The 27,980-nt window shown below is 41.6% G+C and overlaps 1 protein-coding gene across 1 annotated transcript; it reads left to right on the forward strand.

Moving 5' to 3' along the window:
• The first annotated feature begins 5,325 nt into the window (after positions 1–5,325).
• On the forward strand, positions 5,326–24,710 carry LOC144380367 (uncharacterized). Its single transcript, XM_078064001.1, is given in 11 exon segments — positions 5,326–5,427; positions 23,275–23,395; positions 23,398–23,512; positions 23,514–23,561; positions 23,563–23,836; positions 23,838–23,930; positions 23,932–24,102; positions 24,104–24,418; positions 24,420–24,552; positions 24,555–24,604; positions 24,606–24,710. Coding segments are annotated over 11 exon segments (1,527 nt in total).
• The last annotated feature ends 3,270 nt before the right edge of the window (positions 24,711–27,980 follow it).

The following is a 27,980-nucleotide window of genomic DNA, read 5'->3' on the forward strand; positions in this document are numbered from 1 at the left end:
ATTTGGCTCATAATTCTGTGGGTCACCTGGTGGTTCGCTGGACTGGGATTAGAGTAAGGCAAGTGAGGTGCCTAGGGCACAAAATTTAAGGAGGCACTCACTCTTAGGGTCATGCAATTGTCAACCCTGTACTTGTATGATTCTGCACGTGAGTGCCTCCTTAAATTTTATGTCCTAGGCACTTCATTTGCCTCACCTCGGTGCCAGTTGTGATGATTCTTCTGAACTAAGCCTGTTGGGGTGATCTCTGCTGTGTTCTTTTATGCTATGCTATGGTGGTCAGGTCACGAGTCAACTTACAGTTTGATGATCTAGGAGAGCCTCACTCACGTGTCTGACATTTTGTAGGCTAATGACTGGGGCAAAGGGGTGGGTGTACTGGACCTCCATATAGCTCTTCATTCAGCAGCCTGGGCACAAGCTTCTACATCTGGTGTTCTTTATAAATTCCTATGAGCAGTGGTATACACCCACCATGAGGCGGCTAATTGCAATGGCAGGGAAATGGACCAAGGAAGGCCAGTTCAATGGAAGGCAACAACTGAAACCACCTAGTAGTGGTTCTGCTACTGGGCGTGCACACACACATACCCACACACACACAGGTGCACACACACAGATTCACAATGCCAAAAAGACTGGCTAACAAGGTCAATTCAGTCAACAACCAGTCAATTTAATGAAGAGGAAAAATCTAAGTCAAAGGACATACTTGACTAAATTGGTCAGTCAATTCACTCCATTCAGTCAGGAGAAAAGCTCCAATAGACACAGCTCAGTTGTCTTTGGGGAGATGGAGAGCAATAATGAGGCACAGAACCCAAGGAAAGGGAGGTGAATTGCAACACAAAGAATTAGGTTAAATGTAAGGGAAAGTTTTTGACAACAAAGAGATGTCCAAATGGCTCCTTGAAAGAAAGGAATTTCACAAGCAGAAGACAATGGAAATTTTTCAGTAGAGAAACAAACTGGGAGAAAAATATTTGCAATGCACGCAACAGGCTAAGAGTTGATATCCCTATTTTTAAAGGCTCTTACAATTTGACATGAAAAAGACAACACATGCAATAGAAAAACAGCAGAGGGGCGCCTGGGTGGCTCAGGCGTTAAGCATCTGCCTTCAGCTCAGGTCATGATCCCAGGGTCCTGGGATTGAGCCCTGTGTTGGGGGTCCCTGCTCAGTGGGAAGCCTGCTTCTCCCTCTCCCACTCCCCTTGCTTGTGTTCTCTCTCTCGCTGTCTCTTTGTCAAATAAATAAATAAAATCTTAAAAAAAAAAAAAGAAAAACAGCAAAGGTTATGAACAGGTGAATCATAGCAGAAAATCTCGACTTGCTCACTCAGATTCCCAACAGAAAGTGTCTCAGAATGCAAATGGCAAAGCTGTATGTGACAAGGCAAAGTACCCTCACTTAATATCACAAGAAAATACTTTTTACCTTTCAGAGTATAAAAAGAAAAACTTAAGCGATTGATAGTATTCAATATTGGTGAGTACCCTCATACACTGCCAGTGGGAGTGGGAATTGTTGGAACTTTTTGTATTCTGGCAGTGGTTCTAAAAATCTTAAATACACATGCCCTTCGACTCAGTATTCTCACTGTGGGCAATGTCCTCTATAGAATTGAAAGTACAAGCTTATATGGAATTTAAAGCAGCATTATGTATAATGGCATAAAAGATGGAAACAATATAATATCCATCAATAAGGGGACGGAAGAATAAAGTCAAGCACATCTCTTTAACAGAATACTCTGCAGCTATTTTTTGAATGCATTAGATCTACAGTACTGACCCAGAGGAGAAACGTCCATAAGGTATTGGCAAGTAGAAATTGATTGTAGAATAATGTATATAGTGTGGTCACAAAAGGGGGGAAGCCTGTGTGTTTATGTGTGTATGCGCATATAGAACTGTATGGAAATACACACATCAAGCTAATAATACTGACCACATTAGGAGGATAAAATTGGAGGAAGAGGAAGATGGGAAACAACTCTCTTTTTCCCTTCATACACCGCTTTGCTTTTTGTTACCATGGAACCTATTACGTTTTTGAAGTAAAAAATATCAGTGTTTTTATTTAATATGGAGGAAATATCACCTTTTTTTTGGTTAGCAGAAATTAAAGTAAAAATACTTAAAGGCATGTTCCACATTTAATACCCCAAGGTCTATTAGGAAACAACAGATGGCACTTTCCCACTCTTAGAACCATTCTGTGCAAATCCAAGAGAAAGAATCCTTTCTCCCCACTGATTAGAAAGTCTGTCACAGTGGAAGCTGGGCTCTTGGGAAACTATGTTGTGGAATCCAGGTCAAAGGCCAGTGCTGATGCCCGTAGTCAAATGGCAGGGCATATGTTCATGGCACGGGCTGTGTGACTACAACTAAAAGATTAAAAAAAACCCAAAAAACAACTAGTTTCTTATGTGTCTCAAAACCAGTTCTAAAGGCATTTGCCAAAAAGGAAGTCTAGAAAGTTTGAGCAGTAGCGGCTTCTGTGGTGTAAGCGGGTAACCAAGTAAGGTCACGACTTAAAAGGCCAACACTCAACTGCTTCGAAGTTGTTCTCATCTGTCGGTGTAAGAGTGTTCTGGTGTGTTGATATAAAAAGCACTAAAGGCAGTCTAATTTTATGGGCACACCAGTTCTTTTCAGTGCAATAAATACCGAACCCTGGATATTTGTACTTTTATCTCTACCTTGGAGGAATGGCTTCAACTGTTGCCGGTGATGTAATGCAGAGCTATCCTGTTGGCACCTGCATTCTCAGGATCCTGAGCCCTGCATAGTGAAAACTGACCTCATATGGAAAGCCCAAAGGATGCTGTCATGCCTATTTCTACTACCCTCATTACCAAGAGAGGCCACCATTTTTGAGTGTCTCTTTACTGTGTGCCAGGCACTGTGTCAGGTGACAACAAAATCAACTCACCAAGAGCTTAAGTAAGTTGCCTAAGGCCATAGGGCTAGTATGATTAAGAGTTAGAGACTGAAACCCCTCTGATTCCAAAGCCCTTTGCTCTTAAGCTCTTTATTATATACCCTAAAGGGCCACAGTGGTCCTCCAGCTTCAGCTCTCAGTCCCATTTATGTCTTGATTCATCCATTAATTCATAGAATAATCCTACCAAATTTACTGAGCACCTACTATGTGTAAGGCAATGTACTGAGGATATAGAGAAAAATGAGATAGCATTCCCATCCTTGGGAAACTTACATTACGTTGTAGGATATAAATAAGAAGCCATGAGTGTAATGTAGTGGGACAATGTAATATACACAAGGAGTCAGGGATGCTTGGGAGCATGTATGAGAAAACCCCAGTCCTGGCTGGCAACAGGGGAAAGACAGCTGTTTTAGGTCCAGAGAAGGCTTGATTGGAAAGAGACCATCTCAACATGTCTAAAGGTCAGTCACAGATCCTGACATTTCTTTAGTACTTTAGTAAGATCTAGAAAGTATAAGATATAGGAAAGCCCCTAAAGGAGGAAAAGGTGGAGAAAGCCACGTGAAAAGAACACAATCTTCCTTTTCTTAAAAAAAAAAAAAAAAAGTGACAAAATGTTAAGTTCCAGAAATTAGTATGATGTGGTCACTCACTAGAAACTTCCACTAATGCAATTAGAAATAAAAGCAAAGCACTTGATGAATTGCCAGCAGGACAAAACCATCAGAGCATGGAAGTTGCTCGAACTGCTTGAAATATACGAACAGGGAACTGAGGGGTCAGCTTTTTGACATCTGAAGTATGTGAGAAAGATTCTCTATCAAACAGAGTAAGTACTCTCTAGGGTAGATTATTTGCAGTTTATTGTGATAAAAGGAACTAAGTGTATCTCCGAATGTATGGTTCCTTAAACCTTACTTCATATTACATCTTCTTAAGAAGACACAGAATATTGAAAGATAACAATTGATGCTGTTATTTTAATGAAGCGTTTTCTTTCATAGGATAAAGAGAGATTAGGTCATGTTAATCTAGCTTCTCTTAGTTTCACCTTAGAAGATGACCGTGGGGAGGGTCTAAATGCACAAAGCAGTCAAGTTGGCCCAGGAGGTTAATGAATGCTACTGAGGAGACCAAGGGTGTGGGTGTGGGCTCATTAGACACAGCGACATAGCCAGGTATAGGAAAACAAGAAAAAGGAGCCAGCTACATCCTGCGATCAGGTCAGCGGACACCAGCTTTGTGAAAATGGTACACCACTAACCCCTAGAATAAAGCATCCTGAGAACAAGTGATGCCTTGGATCTATAGCTCATGTGGAAAACTTTTTGTTCATCCACTGCATCAGGGGATCTACTCTGGAGGAGTTAATGACCAGATGGGATTTGCAGTTCAATTCCTTACAGGCTTATTTTGCCATTCTAAATAAAGGGGCGGGGGGAAGAATGTTCGAAGTAGTCAACATATACCAGTTATCTATTGCTGTGTAACAAATCATCCCAAAACTTAGTGATTTAAAACAACCACCATTTATTTGGCTCATAATTCTGTGGGTCACCTGGTGGTTCGCTGGACTGGGATTAGAGTAAGGCATGTGAGGTGCCTAGGGCACAAAATTTAAGGAGGCACTCACTCTTAGGGTCATGCAATTGTCAACCCTGTACTTGTATGATTCTGCAAGCGAGTGCCTCCTTAAATTTTATGTCCTAGGCACTTCATTTGCCTCACCTCGGTGCCAGTTGTGATGATTCTTCTGAACTAAGCCTGTTGGGGTGATCTCTGCTGTGTTCTTTTATGCTATGCTATGGTGGTCAGGTCATGAGTCAACTAACAGCTTGATGATCTAGGAGAGCCTCACTCATGTCTCTGACGTAGGCTAATAACTGGGGCAAAGGAGTGGGTGTACTGAGCCCCCATATACCTCTTCATTCGGCAGCCTGGGCAAAAGCTTCTTCATCTGGTGTTCTTTATAGATTCCTATAGGCAGTGAAAACGAGGAAGCCCCCACATGGGAGCAATTTTCAAGTCTCTGCTTGCACTACGTGTGCTACTGCCCAAATGGCCAAAGCAAATCACACAACCAACTCCAGAGTAAGTGCGGAAGGAGATTTTATGAGGGCATAGAACAGGGAGATATGAATAAATCAGGTGTCATTCCTATACCACAGTGCCCAAAGGTCAATTACAGAAATGGAAGAGAATGGTTGTATTGAACGTATCAACTGAGTAATTTGTAACCAGGAAAGGACCAGAGAAGGATTCTTTCCAGGCTGCATCAGCCAGTCAGCAAAGAACTCCCTCACTGAATAAGTGAAATTGGATCGATGTAATATATGCATGTTTCAAAAATGGGTTTCCCAAGGACATGTCCCATGTATGACGTGTGTCCTAAATCTCTACCTGGTAAGAAGCTTGAGAAGGACAACTTCAACACTCCTATAGGCACCACTGGAGAGATTAAGAATTCTATCCATGTAATTCCTCCTCTGAGAGAAGTTGGGAATCCTTGTTTTAGAGGAAAAGCAACCTTAACTCCTATCCCTAAATACATAAATACCATTTTGCCATTGGATGTAAGGACTACTTCTGTTTGAAACTCAACTGCTCTCCAAATCTGCATCTAATTGCATCAAGAAAGAAAAGCCACCATTTCCCTAATTGGTTATGGGTAGAATTTGGCAAATAAACTAATAAAAAGAAATATCTGGACATTTGCTACTCATTTGATCTCATCTCCTATTTATCTAACCCACTCTAATATCTATCTGGGACTTGGAGCCTGACACAGCCAACCACATTGTCCCAGGTCTGTCTCCAAGCAACTATACAGCCATTTTGAAAATGAGGAAAGATGCTTTGTTTCTGTCTTGGGAACTCTAAAGAGCAGAGTTCTGAAGAGCATGTTCCTTGCCTGCTAGGAGCTTTCATTCAAACACCAACAATACTGATGTGTGCAAATAGGAGGACAAGGGAACAGTGGGATGATTGTGGCATCGGTCACCTTACATGGTATACAAGCTTATCCCAAGACAAGTCAGTTGGAGCAAGTGTCAAAGACATCAGGTGTTTGTTCTGAAAAGTGTCAACAGTCTCGGTCACTCCTTCTTCCCTGGAAATCATTCCAGACACAAAGGATCTGAGAGGTTCATTTTAACTTGGTGGAATCCGGGAAGCACATTATTCACTGGTGAGATGAGCTGACTGTATTTAATTCATTGACAATGATTCCCCAGGCAGATCATCAAAATGCAGCTGTTGGGGTAATTATGGGACAATGCATTCACACACAGGTGAGATGGGTCATCTTCAGATGAAAGACCTTGCAGCTGAGTTAGGGCTTATTTGTGAGTAAGCACTGGAGGCTTGTTTGACGACACCCCCAAACTGTTGGCATGACAAAGGATCTGAAACAGTAATGGGAGCACTAGGGAATGTCTCAGACCTTACACCACACACAGCTTGCCCAATAGGTGGATCAATTCCACCAAGCGCCAGCTAATTCTCTAAAACACTGGGTAATTTCCTGCCATTATTTAGAAGCAACTTTTCCCTTTCACTGAATTTTTACTGTAAATGAGAAAGACAAATAGGCCCTTTCAAAACTGAAGGCAATTAAGTCCATCATCCAAAGTTTCCAGAAATGTTTCCATGACTTTCCCTATCATCCCTAACAACATTGCTCATTCCAGGGCAAAACATTCATTTAAGGAGCAATGTCCTACATCTGCTCTTTGGGTGCTCACACTGATTTAATAGGCTTTGGTGGAGTTGCTACTCAATTTTTTTTTAAAGATTTTATTTTATTTATTTGAGAGAGAGACCGAGATAGAGAGAGCATGAGGGGGGGAGGGTCAGAGGCAGAGGGAGAAGCAGACTCCCTGCTGAGCAGGGAGCCCGATGTGGGACTCGATCCCGGGACTCCAGGATCATGACCTGAGCCGAAGGCAGTCGCTTAACCAACTGAGCCACCCAGGTGCCCCGCTACTCAGTTTTTGAAATGCAATTGGTTTTGGTCCCAGTTGGGTGTGGAGGAAGGCGACACTACTAGGACATTAGACTTTAGCAGGATAATGGTCTTTTAGCCTACTCTTTGGGAAGAAGAAAAGTCATTGGATTGTAGCATGACTACATGAGGGCAGATGATGTAGGGTTTGAGGATTAGGCAGAGGAGTTTGGGCTGAGCTTACCCCTCCCAGACATACTCTCTACTCCATTTATACTGATTATCCCATTGTTGCCCCAACTCCAGTGTTTCTCACTCTTATATTTTCTAGGCTATTTCTCTACCTGGAAATATTTGCCTATCAAAATCCTAATAAGGGGGCAACTGGGTGGCTCAGTCAGTTAAATGACTGCCCTCAGCTCAGGTCATGATCCCAGGGTCCTGGGATTGAGTCCCATGTTGGGCTCTCTGCTCGGTGGGGAACCTGCTTCTCCCTTTCCCTCTGCCCTGCTGCTCCACCTGCTTGTTCTCCCTCTCTCTCTCTGTCAAATAAATAAATAAAATCTTTAAAAAAAATCAAAATCCTAAGAAGTTTTTGAAGCCTAGATCAAGTCCCATATTTTCTGATAAGTTTTCATTGCACAGACTAAGGATATCTGTCCCTCTTCATAATCGGGAGCACCCACACCAGCATTTGGCTATACACCTCTTGTTTTGCTTTATGTATGTCTTTCAAGTATTAGCCTTGCCTCCCTAATTGGATTGTAAGATCTTCAAAGGCAGAAACCATGTATGCTTTGTTGCTCATGAACTACTTTCCCTTCTATACACACACAGTGCCCAGAGGAGCATCTTGTACATAGCAGACAATAAATGTTAATTATCTATGTGCCAGTAGAGGTCATCGGAGAGTCTTGAGTAGGTAGGTAGGCTTTTAATGAGAGCAAAGTCCTCAGAATTGTTCTGAGGCAAACTGAAGGAAACAAAGTATATCAGGTTGCTTCTCTCGCTAATAAATCATATTCTAGCACAATTAGCTAAATTGGTTCACCCTACATGGAGCAATTGTAGAGAGGTTGCTACTTTGAGGGAAGGGTGAAGACTTCTGTTTTGTTTGTCTACATGTACATGTAGTCATTTTGGTCAGATAATCAACTAAGTGACTGGGGTTTATGGACTATTATTTCCTGCTTTTCAACCAGTGGTTATAACATCAGACAGATATAACCCCTGTGGTGAGACAGCCATAGAGCCCAGCTACCCAGGGAGGATGATTAGTGTCACCACGGTCAAGATGATGAAGTGGGGAGATGAAAAGAACCCTGAACTAAGGAATCAGGAAAGCCAAGTTCAAGTTTAGTCCCAGATCTAACTGGGTGATTGATGAATTGGCCACTTCATCTCTTTGATTCTGAGTTTCCTCATCTATAAAAAGATGATCAATAGCTCAAAAAGGCTGTAAGACGATAAAGAATCATTGCATCTTAAAACTGGCTGAGACACGGTCTGAACAGACAGCAGGAAAATTTCTCCACCAGTTCTGGGCTTCACCAAAGCTATAGGCCACTAGGTGTAGCCGATAGGCATCGGGAACAGTCTGTGGCCGTAAGTTTGTCCATCTGACAAGGCCAGGCACACTGTGCTTTATGAACCCAAGCTGTGTTGAAACCCAAGCCAGTGTTTAACTTCTCACTATCTTCAGTTCACCCACATGTCATCCAAGTCTCATGGAAGGGAATGTTCTTTTCAAGCAAGGAATTTTATTGAATGTCATAAATATGAGCTGTTACCCTACCTCAGAGCTTTCAGGTTTGTGTTGCTTAAAACACTTCTCTTTTAGGGAGAAATTCAGATGCTCTTCAATTGCACAAACTGTGTTTTATCACTGTTCATGTGTTGGGGAAACAGAGGGATGAAGATGAATTACTTTGGTCAGAAAAGAGTATTCACACACACACACACACACACACACGGAAAAACCACTACTAACAACCTACAGACAATGTTAACTGAATGCATGGGTTGAGCCAGCATTGTAAAAACTCACACTGTTATTCATTTAACAAATGCTTTCATGAGTAGATACTCTATCAGGAATTGTGCTACGTGCTGCTTCCAGAGGAAACAAAGTAGGGTTCTTTCTCCCCTCTGCATCCAGGACTCTCTCTCATTCAAACTGTCTCTGCCGGATGCCATGGTGAAGTTGCTGGGGGAGATTAGGGCTGTAGTTTAACCTCTTTGGGCCTCTAAGTCAAAACCTCACAATTCATGCCAGGGTAACTCATCCTAGAGGGTCAATCATCACACTGCAGTCTTCACCCAATTTCTCAGTCATCAGAGGCAAGGTGCACAAATTATGAAAAAGACGCAAGTTAAAAACAAAGTGGGAAAAGTACATGAAAATGATACTAAGAATGTAAACAGGGAAGGACAAAAAATAGCCATGAAAATCACATTAGTCAGCCTCAAAAAGGTCAGATCAGTCAAATATTCCATGAGCTTTCATCGACTATATGATACTTCTTTCCCCAGCCAAGGTTGGTGTTCTTGGACCTCCAAGGCTCTAATCCACCATGGGGAGGCCCAGGGGGAACCATCAGGGAGAAAGAAACTCCCAAATTGAATCAGTATTGTTTTCCAAGAACAAGAGAGGGAATCTTCAGCATGGATGCAGTAATTATTCGTTTGTTGGTCCAGCAGTAGGCACTGGGGGGATCTAAAATGAAATAATGTTTTCCCCTAGACTGGACAGAGTATAACAACCGGTTATCCAAAAGTAGGTGACACTTGGAAATCCAGATAGGAAGTCAATATCCAGGAAGTATGTTGGCAGATGGCAGGGCCCCAACCATTGGGTTTGGGGTTTATGACAGGATTCCTGTCCCAAGAAGATACAGACAAAGTAGAACTGGAGGTATGAGATTATGAAGCAAGACAAAATGAATAATTGGAAAATAAGGCTGCAGGGCCCTAAGAGCTGGAACACAAAGTCAGGGCTTGCCTAAAACAAGGTTAATCTAATGTCTTTTCCCAGAGTATTAGACAAGGAGACAGTTAATTCTTCTTGACCAAGGCTAGGTTTGGTCCTTGAGAGTAGATGTAGCTGAAGCCTGCAGAAGGGAATTAAGTAGCTTCAGCTCTGGGCAAAGAATATCTAGGCTCAGAAGCAGATAGCCATTTGATACTTAGAGTCCTGCCCTCTGGTAGGAAACTAGTAAAAAGAATTAAACCAAGATTTTATTGGATGTGTCAACCTTTTCCAGAGCACATTTACATTTTAACCCCAAGTAAGAAATAAGTAGAGCGCCCACGTAGATATGTTTCTGGTGGAGTTGGGGGTAGGAAGTGCAGAGAGCAAGAAGAAACCTAGTGTACCCAAATGTCACCTGGTCTAGGGGTCCCAGAGATACAAATTGCCTCCGTTGTATGAAGGAGGCATCTGAATTTTTCACCTGGATTGCGTTTTGAGACTATAGGCTGAGAAGATAGACCTTTGTAGAGTTGAATCTACCTGCCTGTCTCTATATCTGAAAGAAAGGGAAAGCATGAAGCAGAGAGGGTAAGGCCTACCCACAGAATTAAAAGCAATCACCTGAAGCCCATTTGGATTCGGATTTTTCATTTTAGGAGTCAGAAACAATTGACCAGAAACCATTACATAAGAAGTCGTAAATTTTACAACTTGGTTCCATTTTGTTATTTGTGCCCATTCTCCTGTAGTGATCAGCCTTTAAACCCCTGGAGCAGGGGTCAGAAAACTTCTTCTGCAAAATACCAGATAGTAAATATCTCAGGCATTGCAGGCCATATATTGACTCTTGTCACAACTACTCACCTCTGCCATTAGAGTGCAAAAGCAGTCATAGACAGTATGTAAACCAATGGATGTGCTGGATTCCAATAAAACTGTATTTACAGAAACAGACAGGAGCCCCAGGTTTGGACAGGGAAATAGAGTTTGCCAACCCCCACTGTAGGCTGCTCTAGACCCTCAAATGACCCATGGGCTTATCATTAGAAACATCCACAGAGGCAAGGAGCCAAGGGAGATTGCAACCAACTCTGCAACCAGGTTTAGGGAGAAAGAGTCCAAGTTGGGCAAAGAAGCAAAGACGTTGGGCCTTGCTACTGCAAGGAAAGACAGGATCTCATAAGGCAGACCTGGCAAGTAGATGAGACACTAAGGTTGAGCAGTGGAATTCCTTGCGTGGCTTTCTCTAGTGGTACCTCCCACAGTACCTCTCAAATCACAACACACAACTACCTCCTCTACTTGTCCATGTGGCCACTTCTAGAAAGGAAAAAAATGTAAACCAAAGAAAAGTGAAAGGAAGAAAATGAGCTCAAGGGAGCTTGGAAGCAAAGAAGTCTGACTTCTCATTGAAACAGCTCGGGCAAGGAAAAGTCTGAGAGTGCCTGTGATCCTGGCATAGGGCTTTTAGACCTATAGAGAGATTTGAAAAATGCAGGTCACAGTTCTAGCAGTTAAAGGAGTAACTAATAGTCATTAAAAGAACTCTTCTTGAGGTCTGAGTCGGACTGAGGAGTTTTTCTTAAACTTTTTTGAGTGTACAAATGTTACATTCTGTCCTTTGGGACTCTCAGGGATGAACAAGTGTGGGGACCAACTCTAAACTACACTTAAAATGTAAAATAGATTTATGTGGGTGAAGCAACATGTACATATGCTTTGAGATAGTCTATTGGGACATTTTTCTCAACTGTGCCCTGCAAATAACAACCGGATCCTAGACACATAGCCAAATTTTGTAGAATCCAACAGTAATTCCCATGGGAACAAAAATGTCTGTTTCTCACTGTGTCTTCTGACATCCTTGCAGACACTTAAAGGTGTGTGAGGGCACTTAGAACACAAAAGATTTATTATCCCAAGGACAAAGGGTTACAATGGGATAACAACCCCAACTGTAGTCTGCTCCAGGTCAAAACGATCTGATCCCGCTTCTTCTGAACTCCCTCCAGAAAGAGAAAGGCACACCCAGGAACACTGTTCCAACTTAGTCACAACCATGGGGTAAGCCAACTAAGTAACTTCGGAGAAGGGGGGAAGGGAGGTTTACAAAAACACACCCTCAAGCATGTGTGTTCACTCTAGAGCCAAAATGAATCTGAAGAAGAAACAACTCTTTATTTTCCACTTAGTTCTCATTAGGTTTTCTCTCTTTTGTTGTGTGAGCAGAAGACAGTCTCCTTGGTGAATAAGGCTTGAAACAGAATCTAGACAGAACTCATGAATCAGACATGATGGAAAATCAGTGACTCCAATTCATTAACCCAGGACCATGACCCCTCAGTGGCAGAGACCCAGAAATTCTGCTCTCTTGGTTAATGGGCCATCTGATTAAGATGGGACAATTTAGAAACTGAACCTTTTCAAATACACTCAGCTCCATCATGTGCCCATAGATTTGTCCTCATTCTAAAGAGACTCCATCTACTGCAAGCTTGTTTGCACAATCAGAGACATGCTTGTTTATGTTATAAACCGTATTTCAAATATGGCTCTCCTTACACCAAGACCCTATCCACAAAAACAGTCAACTGTTTCAATTAAATTGACCAGAAACAATTTAGATCTATTCTACCCGCTAATTGAGATTTGACTTGTAGTACTGACCTAAAGTAAAAAGTATTCAATGATAATAACCAATTCAATGACAATTTATCATAAGGTCTGCATTTTAAGTCAAAACACACGTCCTCTCCTCCTTCTTCTCTTTCCTCTTCTTTCCTCTGCCAAAAAACTAACAAACCAGAATGGGTAACCAAGTTTCAGACATTAATGTTGATAATTAACTTTGATATCAATTACAAACTGGTGACTTTAATCAAAGAGTGTTCTAGTTTATTAGTGGGAATTATGTTGGTAGTTGTGATTTCCCTCTGTCAGATTGGCATAGGGTCAGAATTGGGGCACGGCCTGTAACATGTAGTTGGGAAAAACAGGCAAATGTCTCTCTCTTAGTCGATATGTGTCAAGGCTCCTCATATCATGGCTGATCTGATTTCCTCAAGGAGAGTCAACCCTTTATCTTCTGGATTGACTGGTCAGGAAAAATTTGCTTATCATTTTCTGTTCATTGACCATCCTCAGGGCTGTTCTGGTGACTGTCTCTATGGAAGCCTCCACTAGGCTTTGACCCTTTTACGTGACTTTGGGTTCTCAGACTAAGTTTTAGATCATGGCTTAAGGAACTCTGACTCCTAACTGGGTGGGCCCCTGGACTGATTTCTCCTGGAAGCTTCCTTGGATGTGCTAATTTCTAACCTGAAACTATGGCTCTAACATTGGCTCACAGATCTCTACCTTATCCCTGATATCTTCATTGGGAGAAAGATTTATCTTCTAAGATTTAGCGTGAGAAAAGTGTTTGGATCTATGTCGAAATGAGGCCAATATGTTAATTCCCAGTTTTCTTGAGCACAGAAGAAAACATCATGCTCTTAAGTTACTATTAAAAGTATAAAAAAAAATAAAATAAAAGTATACAGTGTTATAAGGTGTTACTCCAGAAGAGGAAGTAAGCCTAATTTGTGGCAAGAGAGATTTGGTCCTGACAACAAAAGCTCTTTCTACTATAGTCTGGAGTTCCTCAACTATAAAGTGGGGATTGGAATGCCTATTTTGCTTGGTTGTGGTTAAGATTAAAGCCAAGTGAGACCATTGCATAGACTGTGGCTGAATACATGTTTCAAATCAATCAATATTTATTGAAAGCCTACCATATGCCAGACACTGGGAGTTACGGGGATAGAAAGAAGAAGTCTTGGGTTGGTGGGTGAAGTATCTACATACACAGTGTGATCAACAGAGTGCTGTGAGAACCCAGAGGAGAAAGAACAACTAATAACCTGGGGAAGTTAGAGGCGGGCTTGGATGCATATAATTTTGGTAGCTAGAGAGGAAGTGGGGTGGGCTACTCTAAGAAGGTGGGGGTTACCTCAGGAGTGTATTCCAAACACTAGAAACACTTTGAAGCAGGGCAAGGCCGGATTAAAATCTTTAATGACACTAAGCACTTGAAAAACATATAGCCTCCCTCCATATGTAATTCAAAATAAAAATGATGTGTAAGGAAGTAAAACTAAATTCTGCATTTCTCCAAGAAATAATAAATAATAATAAACATTTACATAGTGCTTACTGTGTTCCAGGCACTGTTGTAAGCACTTTACTTAACTCCTGCAATCTTTAGGACAATCCTATGGGACAGATAAGCATTATTATGTCTCATTTTATGGATGAAAAAACTGGAGAACATAGAGGTTAAGTAAGTTGCCCAAGGTCCCACTGTTGATAAGTAACAGAGTCAGGATTTTGAACCCGACTTATGTCCTTAATTGCTATGCTCTATAGCCTCTTCAAGATGACACTTCTCTCTCTCTCTTTCTGTCCTTCTGTCTCTCTCCCTCCATCCTTCTTTCCTTCCTTCCTTCTTTCTTTCCTTCCTTTCTTTCTTCTGAGACATCAAATATCAGCAATCAAAAATCAGCAATATTCGTCCTTATAGTGGTTTTGCTTTTCCTAACATAACTTTAGGCTTCATACAAATGTATGCTTGCTTCTCAAACTGGAATAAGTGTCATTTAGCTACTGAAGGTATATGAATTTAGAAGCCAAACAAGGTCCATCTTCTTGGAGCATCGATTTTAGTCAGGCATATATAATTATATGGAACTAGAATTTACTGAGCCCTTAATATGAGTCGAGGATTTAGTCCACAATACAACTACATAAGGGGGTAATATTATTATCCTCACTTTAGTGATGAGGAAAGCGAGGCTTATAGAGACAAAGTAACTTGTCCAAGGTCATAGTTAATAAGCAGTGGAGACAGCCTAATTTGAAGGCTAACTTGAACTGATGCCAAGTGCTCTTCGGTACCGTGTTCCACTTCTTTAAAGCACAGATATAGTAGAAAGTGAAATTCACCTACATAACATTTTGAAGAAGTGTCAAACTTGAAGCCAACTGTTTTAGGTTACAAAGTTTGATCCCTCTGATAGGGTAAAAATTCACTGTCCTCAGCCACTATGACTGCTATGAAAATGAGAAGTCCTCCCCAAAGTGTACACAACTGGAATTGGATGAGACTGGCAGATCCAATGGGCCCCATTCATATTGACTAATGGAGACCATCTCATGAGCATCTAATTCTGGTTGCCTGTCACAGTCAGGGTCTCAACAAGAAACAGATGGCACATTCAAATTAGGAAAATTTGAGAGATGTTGAATTAAGGGGCTATTCCCCCCACCAGCCCCAGCATCACTGAGATATAATTGACACATAAAAGGGGCTATTTAAGAGCTACCATATGACCCAGCAATTGCACTACTGGGTATTTATCCCAAAGATACAAATGTAGGGATCCAAAGGGGTACGTGCACCCCACTGTTTATAGCAGCAATGTCCACAATAGCCAAACTGTGGAAAGAGCCAAGATGTCCATCAACAGATGAATGGATAAAGAAGATGTGGTATACACACACACACACACACACACACACACACACACACACACACACACAGGAATATTATGCAGCCATCAAAACGAATGAAATCTTGCCATTTGCAACAACATGGATGGAGCTGGAGGGTATTATGGTGAGCAAAATAAGTCAATCAGAGAAAGACATGTATCATATGACCTCACTGATATGAGGAGTTCTTAATCTCAGGAAACGAACTGAGGGTTGCTGGAGTGGTGGGGGGTGGGAGGGATGGGGTGGCTGGGTGATAGACATTGGGGAGGGTATGTGCTATGGTGAGCACTGTGAATTGTGTAAGACTGTTGAATCACAGACCTGTACCTCTGAAACAAATAATACATTATATGTTAAAAAATAAAAGAAGATAGTAGGAAGGGAAAAATAAAGGGGGGGGAATCGGAGGGGGAGACAGAACAATGAGAGACTATGGACTCTGAGAAACAAACTGAGGGTTCTAGAGGGGAGGGGCGTGGGGGGATGGGTTAGCCTAGTGGTGGGTATTAAAGAGGGCACGTACTGCATGGAGCACTGGGTGTTATACGCAAACAATGAATCATGGAACACTACATCAAAAACTAATGATGTAACGTATGGTGATTAACATAACATAATAAAAAAGGGGGGCTATTTATATAAAAGTGGATGAGATATAGGGGACCCATAATGGATAGCACCGTAGCCCAGAGCTAGAAGCAGGAAAGCTATCACCAGCCCTAGGCCTGAAGACACAAGATGAAGGGTGGTTTCTGGAAGGCAGAGGAGGGAGCGTGGTGTGGAGAAGGCTGCTTTGAGAGCAGCAGTGACCTTTGGTTGAGGGACACAGCCACCCCCAGGAAACTTCACAACGAGAGAGCTAAGGGAATCAAGACTCTGACCTCACGCTCCTCATTCCCTCTGACCTCCTGGGGGAGCTTCCTATGAGCCAAACCCTGCCAGATGCCAGAGGGCAAGAGGGCTGCTTGATGTAATCCATACAGCTCAGATTACAGAGGGCAGAGAGCAGGGAAGGAAAGGGTGGAAAGGAGACTTGGAAAGGGCAAATAGAAGACATCCAGCACAGTTCCCCGGTGACAGAGCTGTGGCCGCGGAGACCTACCAGAAGGTCGTGTTACCCCTCTCTGCGGGCACCATGCAGACTCCACAGAGGTGGCCTTCCAGAGATCAGTCTAGCCCTTAGATACTAAAATTCACAGTGTATCAGTTAAGATATGGCTAGCTTCTCTAATACATTAAGCTCCAGACTCTGGGTGGCCTATCAAAGTAAAAGTATTTCACAGGTCAATGGGAGTGTTCTGGTTGTGCAAGTGTTCCACGGAGGGCTTCGCTCCCTTCATCTCATGCTTCTGCCCTCCCCTGGGCCTTCGGAATTCCCTCCACTCAGCCAGTAGACAGGGAGATAGACTAAAGTTGCCGCTTCTTAACCACTTTGGCCTAAAAATGACACAAAACAATTCCTCTAACATTGAATTGGTGAGATGACCCCACCTCAATGTGAGGTGGGGCTGGAAATGCAGCCCCTGGTGGAGAGCCACTACCCAAAAGCAACCCTCCCATATGGAATGGGAACAGGAGTCTTTGGGGACCATGTAGACATCTTTACCAGACAGTTCTGCAGACTGATGCAAACTTAAATCCTTTATACAGAACGGACAACTATCCTACTGACCATTTGATCAAGCGGTCATTGTAGGCTCTTACATGGTAAGCACTGTGTGGAAGAGAAACGATGTATCAAGCATGGTAAGTGCCCTTAAAAGACTCAGAGTATTTGCAGAGGCATCCAGGTAAAATAGCTAAATTGAATCCATCATTCAGCTGTTTCCCCCATTCCTCATGCTTGATGCCATGGAAACATAAATATATGGAAGGTTGATTTAGGTTATTTCCTTTTTTTTTTTTTTTTTCATCTAGATTGTGCTCTCTCCATACAGACTCAGATACTCTAATTCTGTCATTCTGGCTAAAACTGGTCCATCACTTCTGTTAAACCACCAGTAAACTATTTGACTCTTCAGAAAATATAGTTGAGCATTTTGTTTGTAGCTGTAGCAACAGACTTGGGTCCCCTAATCACTACAGACGAGCCCCGTCCTCCCCTCTCAATATCCTCAGGCCATTCATTTAATCCCAAGGAATAGTTATTAAGGAGCCTAATTTTATTATCTCGTGAAAAGAAAAGAATTCCAATTAGTTACGTGTAATTTTACCCCAAGGTTCCAACCTCTTATTCAATTTCTATTGACTTAAGCTTTTCCTTTTTTCCTTCCATATGTCCTTTAAGGGCACCTTCATTATTTTATTTTTTGAGATTGAATTTTGTTAAAAAGGGCAGTGACACACAGGTCAGGTTTGTTTTGTAAAAAGCAAAAGCCCGCCTGGCAGAACAATTAGCAAGGACTGTGAGAAAGGCTGGAATCCGCAGATACAGACAAACATCTGCATTCCTGACACGCCGATCTAATGTTTTTTCTGGGGGGGAGAAAAAGTGACACTTCTAATGGTGTGAATATGTGAAATTTTTCTTTCTCCTTTAGATCAAGAACCAGCTGTAATGGTTTGTGGGTTTTTTTTTAGTTTTAATTTTTTTAAATTTTTTTCCTTTTTCAAATTTTCATTTCAAATCCAGTTGGTTAACATGAAGTGTAATATTAGTTTTGGGTGTAGAATCTAGTGATCCATCACTTCCATACAACACCCGGTGCTCATCATGACAAGTGCCCTCCTTCATATTCATCACCTTACTGGGGGGTGGGGGGATGGGGTAACCAGGTGATGGGTATTAATGACGGCACGTGTTGTGATGAGCACTGGGTGTTATACACAACTAATGAATCATTGAACACTACATCAAAAACTAATGATGTACTATATGTTGGCTAACTGAACATAATAAAAATAAATTAAATAAACAAATAAAAATAAAATAAAATAAAATAAATAAAATAAAATAAAATAAGATACATAAAGCAGCGGCTACTGCCCAATCTGCCAATGAAGACGCGGAGAAGAGCTACATAAAGAGCACAGATCATCGAAGTCCAGTTATTTTAAGACCTTAAAATTGTTCTGCCACATTTTCAACCTCCTCCTCTACCGAACCAAGAGTTGCTCACAAGAAGCCAGATCGGCTCCTTTAAATTTCACCTCCTTTTCCTGGCCCACACTTAAGAGATACTAAGGAGCAGTGAAGGCGTTGTACATTTATGATAGAAAGAAGAGGAGATTGGAGTGAGCTACAAGCCCTAGATTACGGAGCGATTATCATTGCTACAGCAGATGTAGAGATGGGGTTCACACTGGTCCAGCAGCCAGTCTTGTGCTTGCATAGAACAGTGGCCATTTAGGGAGTAGAGTTTCAGTGTTCTAGGAAGATCCCTTTGTCCGAACTATCTAGTCTTCTTTATTTCTGTGTCTGAAATCCTCTTAAGAAAGCCAAAGATCTTTCTTTCACAAACAGATATAAAATGAAAATATTAACCCAATAAGAGTGCCTGGAATGCAGACATCTGCCAGATCTCTAGAGGATGAGATTAAAAGAAAAAGAAGCTTCTAGAAGCTCAGTGACCATGCTCTTCAGATTTCCCCTTCAAGCTCATCAGTTTCTCTGAGGAGGAGACAGTCAAAAGAAGTTTCAGGTAGTGAGAAAGGCAACCTGGGAAAGAATCAGCAAGGGCACTTAAAATCCTAAAGTGCTGCTAGAGCCAATGTTTTGAAACCTGATAGTGATGTGGCTAAAAGTTAATTCATTTTTATTTCTCCAACGAAAACAGGGCATTTTCATTCATTTATTTCTCTTCATAAGGAAATTGGATTTCAGTGGACATCTTCACATTTGTCAGTGTTCCATTCTGGAAAATTCTCAGCCACTAAAATTATGCCTCCTTGTTATCTCTGTTTTCTCTTCCTGGAACTCCCATTAGATAAATGTTGTAACCTGTTCTTTTACCTTTCATTTTTCTCTCTCTTTAGCTCTCTGTCCTGCATTCTGGGTGATTTCCTCATTGAGAGATCTCATTGAATAAAATCTCTCATTCAGTTCAGCAATTCTCCCTTCAGTGATGTCTAGTCTATTGCTGTATGTATCTACTAAAGTTTTACATTCAATATTTTTTACAAATTAACTTTATTGAGGTATACTGTCCATGCATTAAAGTGTGTCCATTTAAATGTGTGATTTGATGACAAATGTATATACTCATATAACGATCCCACCAATTAAGCTTTGGAACATTTCCATTACACAGGAAAGTTCCCTTATGCTCCTTTGCAGTCCATCTCCCTCAAGTCTAAAATAACTGGTAGTGTTATTTAGATATCATAGATTAGTTTAGGCTGATGTAGAATATGCTATATATGGAGGCATACAGTATGTATTCTTTTGTGTCTTGTTTCTTTTATTCAGCATACTGCTTTTGAAATTCACCTGTGCTGTTGCCAGTATCCAAAGGTTATTCCTTTTCATTGCCAAATAGTATTCCATTTATGGATATGCCACAGTTTATCTATTCACTAGTTTATGGGCATTTAGATCGTTTCCAGCTTCCAGCTATTATGAATAAAGCTGCTATGAACATTTGTACACAAGTCTTTGGACACATGTTTTAATTTCTATTGGATAAATACTTCCAAGTGGCATTGCTGAGTCATGGATAGATGCATGTTTAACTTCATAAGAAACTGCCAAACTATTTTACAAAGTGGCCGTGCCATTTCAATACCCACCAGTAATGTATGAGAGTTCCAGTTGTCCTACAACCTCATCTACATGTGTTATTGTAGTCTCTCCAATATTATTCATTCTAGTGGCTGTGAAATGGTATCTCATTGTGATTTTAATTTGCATTTCCCTAGTGACTAATTATTTTAGACACCTTTTCAGGTACATATAGGCCAATTAGCCATTCATATATATTCTTTGATGAAGTGTCTGTTCAAGTCATTTGCCCATTTTTAAAAATTGAGCTGTTTGGTTTCTTATTATTGAATTGTAAGAGCTCTTTATAATGCCAAATAAAGATCTTTAAGAATATTTTCTCCCAAAGTCTGTTATGTCTTCTCATTTTCTTAACTATGTCACTTGAAAACCAGTTTTTTGTTATTAAAAGTACTGTGATAGTTAATTTTACATGTCATCTTGACTGGGCCATGGAGAGCCCAGACATTTGGTCAAACATTATTCCAGGTGTGTCTGTGAAGGTATTTTTTTTAAGACTTTATTTATTTGCAAGAGAGAGAGCACAAGCAGGGGGAAGGATAGAGGAGAGGGAGAAGCAGACTCCCTGCTGAGCACCCAACCCAACATGGTGCTCAATCCCAGGACCCTGAGATCATGACTTGAGCCAAAGTCAGACACTTAACCAACTGAGCCACCCAGACACCCCAAGGTATTTTTGAATGAGATTGGTATTTGAGTCAGTAGACTGAGTAAAACGGGTTCCTTTCCCTGATGTGGATGAGCCTCATCCAATCAGTTGAAGACCTAGAAAGAACAATAAGAATGACCCTCCCTTGAGTAAGAGGGAATTCCTCTTGCCTGACTGCCTTGAGCTAGGACATCAGTTTCTCCTTTCCTTCACTCTCAAACTGAAATATCACCTCTTCCTGGGTTTTAGCCTGTTGACCTTAAGGCTGGAACTACACTATCAACTCTCCGGGTTTGCAGGTCCTCAGACTCAGACTGGAACTACAGGACTGCTTCTCCTGGGTCTCCAGCTTGCTGACTGCAGATATTGGGACTCCATAATCACATGAGCTAAATCCTTATAATAAATCCATATCCATACACACACAGACACACACACACACACACACAGACACACACACACACACACACAGACACACACACACACACATCCTAGTGGTTCTGTTTCTCTGGAAAACTTGACTAATGTAGATTTTGCTGCCAAGAGTGATTCTAGGAGAACAGAATTTTAAGGATGAGTTTTCTGAATTGGTTCTGGGGTTTCTGGAATTATCTGTCTAATCTGATTAGATTTAAAGACACCAATGACTCTATTTGCAGTAATAAAGAGAGCACAGATAGTCTGTGGTATGATCTGGTAATATAGATACGCAAAATATCACCATTGGATGCTTCTCATCTTCCACTTATAAGAAGCAAGGACGTGAGTGATTATGTATATGCCAGTTTCAAGCATTTTGGTCAAATTAATGAATATAAGGAGATTGGCTGGTTTGGCTTCATGTCATTAGACAAAGTAGGAAAACAAAAGGATGAGTTCAGGGACTTGAATTCCCAGCTCAGGTGCCACATAAATGCCCTGAAGGCTTCCATGGGCGCCCTGAAGAAGACTTTTATCTCCTATAGCTGTGGGGCTGAAACTGCTGAAAATCAAACACAGAATCTCACCCTGTGACAGGCTGAATTACAATTCAAATTGAACTCCCAGCCTCCTAGTGTATCTACCGTTAAAACAAGGGCATTGATTAGAAGGAATGAGATCCTGAAATTTGGAAAGAGGATGTGTGGGGAAGACACTGATGAAGCTAGGGGAAAAAGTCCCTAAATATCGATGAGTCTTCTTTGTCTATGGAAGACGCCTCTCCACAATTGGTGGAAGGAGCCTCCTTGCTCCCAGTAGAAGCGGCTCCTTTACCCCTTTCTGGGGGACTAACCTTGCATTGCCTGAGGGAAGTTTAATGGCCTCCCCTGAGGCAGTTACCATGCAAGACAATGCCAAATCTCCTCATGACCCACCCCTCTCCCCTACTTCACTTTTAGACCCTATAACTAGATTCAAGTTCCAGCAGAAGCCTAAAGGTGAGGTGCAGAGTGACCCATGAGGAGGCACACTTCAATCCAAAAGAACAACCTGAGTGTTCTAATGTATACAGACAAAAACGCAGGGAACGTGTGTGGGAATGGATAGTAGGAGTGTGGGATAGTGGTAGAAAGAACATGAAGTTGGGTCAGGCAAAATCTGATATAGACTCACTAAGCAGAGATTCTGCATTTAATGCTGCAGCTTGGGGAGTTAGAAAGGGCTCTAACCCTTTGGTTGGCTGGTTGGCTGAAACCCTTTTGTGGCCAACTGTGAGCAAGTTACGAATGCTGGACCTGCCTTGGTTTAATGTAGAGGAAGGGATTCAAAGGCTTATGGAGATTGGGATGTTAGAGTGGATTTGTCATATAAAAACTACTCAGCCACGCTGAGGGGGTCCAGAAGACACACCTTTTACCAGTACTGTGACAAATAAATTTGTGAGGGGAGCTCTGGCATCCTTGGAAAGCTGTATGATAATTATTTTCTGTACACCAGACCTTAACAAGGGGAATTATGGTCACTGAACTGGGACACCTAAATAAAATGAAAGTAGTTGAATCCCAGGATAGCAGGGGTCAAATGGCAGCACTCAATCATGAAAGGCAACATGGACATGTTGACCAAAATGGGTAGCAGAATAAAAGCAGCAATCAAAATAGTCTGGCTCGGGGTGCCTGGGTGGCTCAGTCGTTGGGCGTCTGCCTTCGGCTCAGGTCATGATCCCGGGGTCCTGGGATGGAGCCCCGCATCGGGCTCCCTGCTCTGGGGGAAGCCTGCTTCTCCCTCTCTCACTCCCCCTGCTTGTGTTCCCTCTCTCACTGAGTCTCTCTCTGTCAGATAAATGAATAAAATCTTAAAATAGTCTGGCTCATGTAGTCCTCTGGCACTGACTAATTGATCATGGTGTTCTTAGAAGTGAAATAGATAAGAAGTCTACTAAATTCTTACTTGATCTGTATAAGCAGAGTTGTAGGTCAAGTGAACGAAAGTCTAACCTGAATCTTAATAACAAAAGCCATAGCCCCTCAATCAATTCCCAGACTTGAACCAGTTTAGAGACCCAGAACCCCTTGAATGAAAGGGAGGCTGGGTCCCCTTGAGGAAGGACCCTGGTACGCTACTGAAAATGTATACTGTTAGTCTTTCTCTCAGCCTGCCTCAAAGGGACCCATGGCCTTTTACCAGGGTAATTGTTCATTGAGGAATGGAAATAATCCAATCTTTCTGGGACTACCAGATATTGGCTCTGAACTGTCACTAATTCCAGGAGACCCAAAACATCACTGTGGCCCACCAGTCAGAGTAGGGGCTCATGGAGGTGATCAATGGTGTTGTAGCTCCAGTCCATCTCATAGTGGGTCCAGTGGGTTATTCATTCCGTGGTTATTTCCCCAGTTCCAGAATGCCTAATTAGAATAAACTTACTAAGCAGCTGGCAGAATCTCCACATTGATTCCCTGACTGGTGGAGTGAGAGCTATTATAGTAGGAAAGGCCAAGCGGAAGTCATTAGAACTGCTGGTAGAGAGTTTTAGAAAAATAGTAAATCAAAAGCAATACTGCATTCCTGTAGAAATTGTGGAGATTAGTGCCACTATCAAGGTTTTGAAAGATGCAGAGGTGGTGATTCCCACCACATCCCCAATTCAACTCTCCTATTTGGTTTATGCAGAAGACAGATGGATCTTTGAGAATGGCAGTGGATTGTCTTATGCTTCACCAGGCGGTGACTCTAATTTGCACCTGCTCTACCAGATATGGTTTCCTTGCTTGAGCATATGCACATGTCCTCTGGTGCTTGGTATGCAGCAATTATTTGACAAATGTCTTTTACCAGAAGCAGTTTTAGCTGGCGAGGGCAGCAATACACCTTCACTGTCTTACCTCAGGGGTATATCAACTCTCCAAGACCTATGTCATAATTTAGTTCATAGGGGTCTTGATCAACTTGCACAAATTATCACACGGGTCCATTACATTGATGACATTAGGCTGATTGTACTTAATAAACAAGAAGTAGCAACTACACTAGCCTTATTAGTATGCCATTTGCCTATCAGAGGGTAAGAAATACATCTAACAGAAATTCAGGGACCTTCTACTTTAGTGAAATTTCTAGGGATCCAGTGGTATGGGGCATGCTGAAATATCCCTTTTAAAGCAAAAGATAAGTTGTTGCCTCTGGCACCTTCTACAACCAAGAGAGAGTCACAACACCCTGTGGGAAATCATTCCTGGATTTTGAAGGCAACATATTCCCCCATTTGGATGTGTTATGCTAGCCTATTATTGAGTGACCCCGAAAGCTGCCTTTTTGAGGGGGAGCCCAGAACAAGAAAAGGGTCTGCCACAAGTCCAGGCACTGCTGTGCCACTTGGGACAGATAATCAAGCAGATCCAATAGTACTTGAAGGTGTCAGTGATGGATGCAGATGCTGTTTGGAGCCTTTGACAGGCCTCTATATACCATCACCCCACCTCTGCCCTCCACAAGTGCGACATCCCTCCTCCAACCTAATCAGAGCTGATTTACATAATTTCTAACAAGCACTGAGCACTTGCTATGTGCCAGGCATTGAGATTGACACAGTATTTTTAGTTTATTTAATCATCACATCTACCCTTTGAAGTAGGTTCTAATACTATATATATATATGTGTGTCTGTGTGTGTGTATATATATAAAAATATATATTCTAATATTATATATATTCTAAATATTCTAATACTATATATACATGTCTGTGTGTGTGTGTGTGTGTATGTATGTATATATTCTATATATGATGACTTTAAGCATCAGAGAAGTTAATTGACCTTCAGTCATATAGGTAATAAGTGGTAGAACCAGCTTTGAAATCAGGTATGTCTAATGCATCGTGTGTATTTGTAACTATAATGCTATGTTGCCTCATTTAGTGAATGCTAAAGATTATACTTTAATTTGCTTGGACTTAGTGAATGCTCAAGATTAGAGTGACCAGTTTTAGAACGCCCCAGTTTGCCCCAGACAGTCCTAGTTTTAGCACTGAAAGTCCCACTTTCTGGGAATCCCCTCTGTCCTGTGCAAATCCAGACCATGGTCACCCTAGTTCAGCCGGTGATAATTTGCTAGTCACAACCTATATGGTTATTGCTTTCCAGGAAATGACTGGCAACAAACTTAGGATTCACTTGATCCACGGTGATAGCTGAGACCAGGCCCATCACCTTTCCCTAAAACCATGCACTGTGGCTCATCTAAAAGGTGGTAAAATCACCAGATCCTAGCAGGACTGGTTATTGGGCTTCACCAGTATGTTTGAGAACAACTTTCTGCCACCATAAGCGAAGACACAGGCCCAAGCTTCTTCAATCACCTTGTCATTCCTGAAGATCATCGCAACACAGGCTCTTGCTATGCTCCCTTGAGACCCTACTAATTGGAACCCACTAGCTAGATCTGACTTTGTCAAATGGCCCCTCCATAAGATCATGAAAGAGGAACTGGAAGTCCCTGGTCTATTTGATCAGTGTAGGCAATCACCTCAGATAGATTGGTCCATCCGAGTGGAATTTAGGAAGCCAAAATTATTTGCTCGGCTTATGTTCACATTAGATATTCACAGTCTCAGCAGGCTAATTGCAGATCTTCCAGTAGTGTTGAGTAGGCCCAAGCCTAATGGCCTTTCTTTTTTTTTATTTTATTATGTTATGTTAATCACCATACGTTACATCATTAGTTTTTGATGTAGTGTTCCATGATTCATTGTTTGCCTATAACACCCAGTGCTCCATGCAGTACGTGCCCTCTTTAATACCCACCACCAGGCTAACCCATCCCCCACCCCCCTCCCCTCTAGAACCCTCAGTTTGTTTCTCAGAGTCCATAGTCTCTCATTGTTCTGTCTCCCCCTCCGATTCCCCCCCCTTTATTTTTCCCTTCCTACTATCTTCTTTTATTTTTTAACATATAATGTATTATTTGTTTCAGAGGTACAGGTCTGTGATTCAACAGTCTTACACAATTCACAGCGCTCACCATAGCACATACCCTCCCCAATGTCTATCACCCAGCCACCCCGTCCCTCCCACCCCGCACCACTCCAGCAACCCTCAGTTTGTTTCCTGAGATTAAAAATTCCTCATATCAGTGAGGTCATATGATACATGTCTTTCTCTGATTGACTTATTTTGCTCAGCATAATACCCTCCAGCTCCATCCACGTCATTGCAAATGTCAAGATTTCATTCCTTTTGATGGCTGCATAATATTCCATTGTATATATATACCACATCTTCTTTATCCATTCATCTGATGATGGACATTTTGGCTCTTTCCATAGTTTGGCTATTGTGGACATTGCTGCTATAAACATTGGGGTGCACGTACCCCTTTGGATCTATCTTTCTATCTATCTATCTATCTATCTATCTATCTATCTATCTATCTATCTTTCTATCTATCTACATTTCTATCTTTGGGGTAAATACCCAGTAGTACAATTGCTGGGTCGTATGGTAGCTCTATTTTCAACTTTTTGAGGAACCTCCATACTGTTTTCCAGAGTGGCTGCACCAGCTTGCATTCCCACCAACAGCGTAGGAGGGTTCCCCTTTCTCCACATTCCCGCCAACATCTGTCATTTCCTGACTTGTTAATTTTAGCCATTCTGACTGCTGTGAGGTGGTATCTCATTGAGGTTTTGATTTGGATTTCCCTGATGCCGAGTGATGTTGAACACTTTTTCATGTGTCTATTGGCCATTTGGATGTCTTCTTTGGAAAAATGTCTGTTCATGTCTTCTGCCCATTTCTTGATTGGATCATTTGTTCTTTGGGTGTTAAGTTTACTAAGTTCTTTATAGATTTTGGATACTAGCCCTTTATCTGATATGTCATTTGCAAATATCTTCTCCCATTCTGTCGGTTGTCTCTTGGTTTTGTTGACTGTTTCTTTTGCTGTGCAGAAGCTTTTTATCTTGATGAAGTCCCAATAGTTCATTTTTGCCCTTGTTTCCCTTGCCTTTGGTGATGTTTCTGGGAAGAAGTTGCTGCGGCTGAGGTCAAAGAGGTTGCTGCCTGTGTTCTCCTTTAGGATTTTGATGGACTCCTGTCTCACATTTAGGTCTTTCAACCATTTTGAGTCTATTTTTGTGTGTGGTGTAAGGAAATGGTCCAGTTTCATTCTTCTGCATGTGGATATCCAATTTTCCCAAGACCATTTGTTGAAGAGACTGTCTGTTTTCCATTGGACATTCTTTCCTGCTTTGTCGAAGATTACTTGACCATAGAGTTGAGGGTCCATTTCTGGGCTCTCTGTTCTGTTCCATTGATCTATGTGTCTGTTTTTGTGCCAGTACCATACTGTCTTGATGATGACAGCTTTGTAATAGAGCTTGAAGTCCAGAATTGTGATGCCACCAGCTTTGCTTTTCTTTTTCAGCATTCCTTTGGCTATTCAGGGTCTTTTCTGGTTCCATACAAATTTTAGGATTATATGTTCCATTTCTTTGAAAAAAAGTTGATGGTATTTTGATAGGGATTGCTTTAAATGTGTAGATTGCTCTAGGTAGCATTGACATCTTCACAATATTTGTTCTTCCAATCCATGAGCATGGAACGTTTTTCCATTTCTTTGTGTCTTCCTCAATTTCTTTCATGAGTATTTTATAGTTTTCTGAGTACAGATTCTCTGCCTCTTTGGTTAGATTTATTCCTAGGTATCTTATGGTTTTGGGTGCAATTGAAATGGGATCGACTCCTTAATTTCTCTTTCTTCTGTCTTGTTGTTGGTGTATAGGAATGCC

The sequence above is a fragment of the Halichoerus grypus genome, chromosome X (assembly GCF_964656455.1).
Source record: "Halichoerus grypus chromosome X, mHalGry1.hap1.1, whole genome shotgun sequence".
NCBI lineage: Eukaryota > Metazoa > Chordata > Mammalia > Carnivora > Phocidae > Halichoerus > Halichoerus grypus.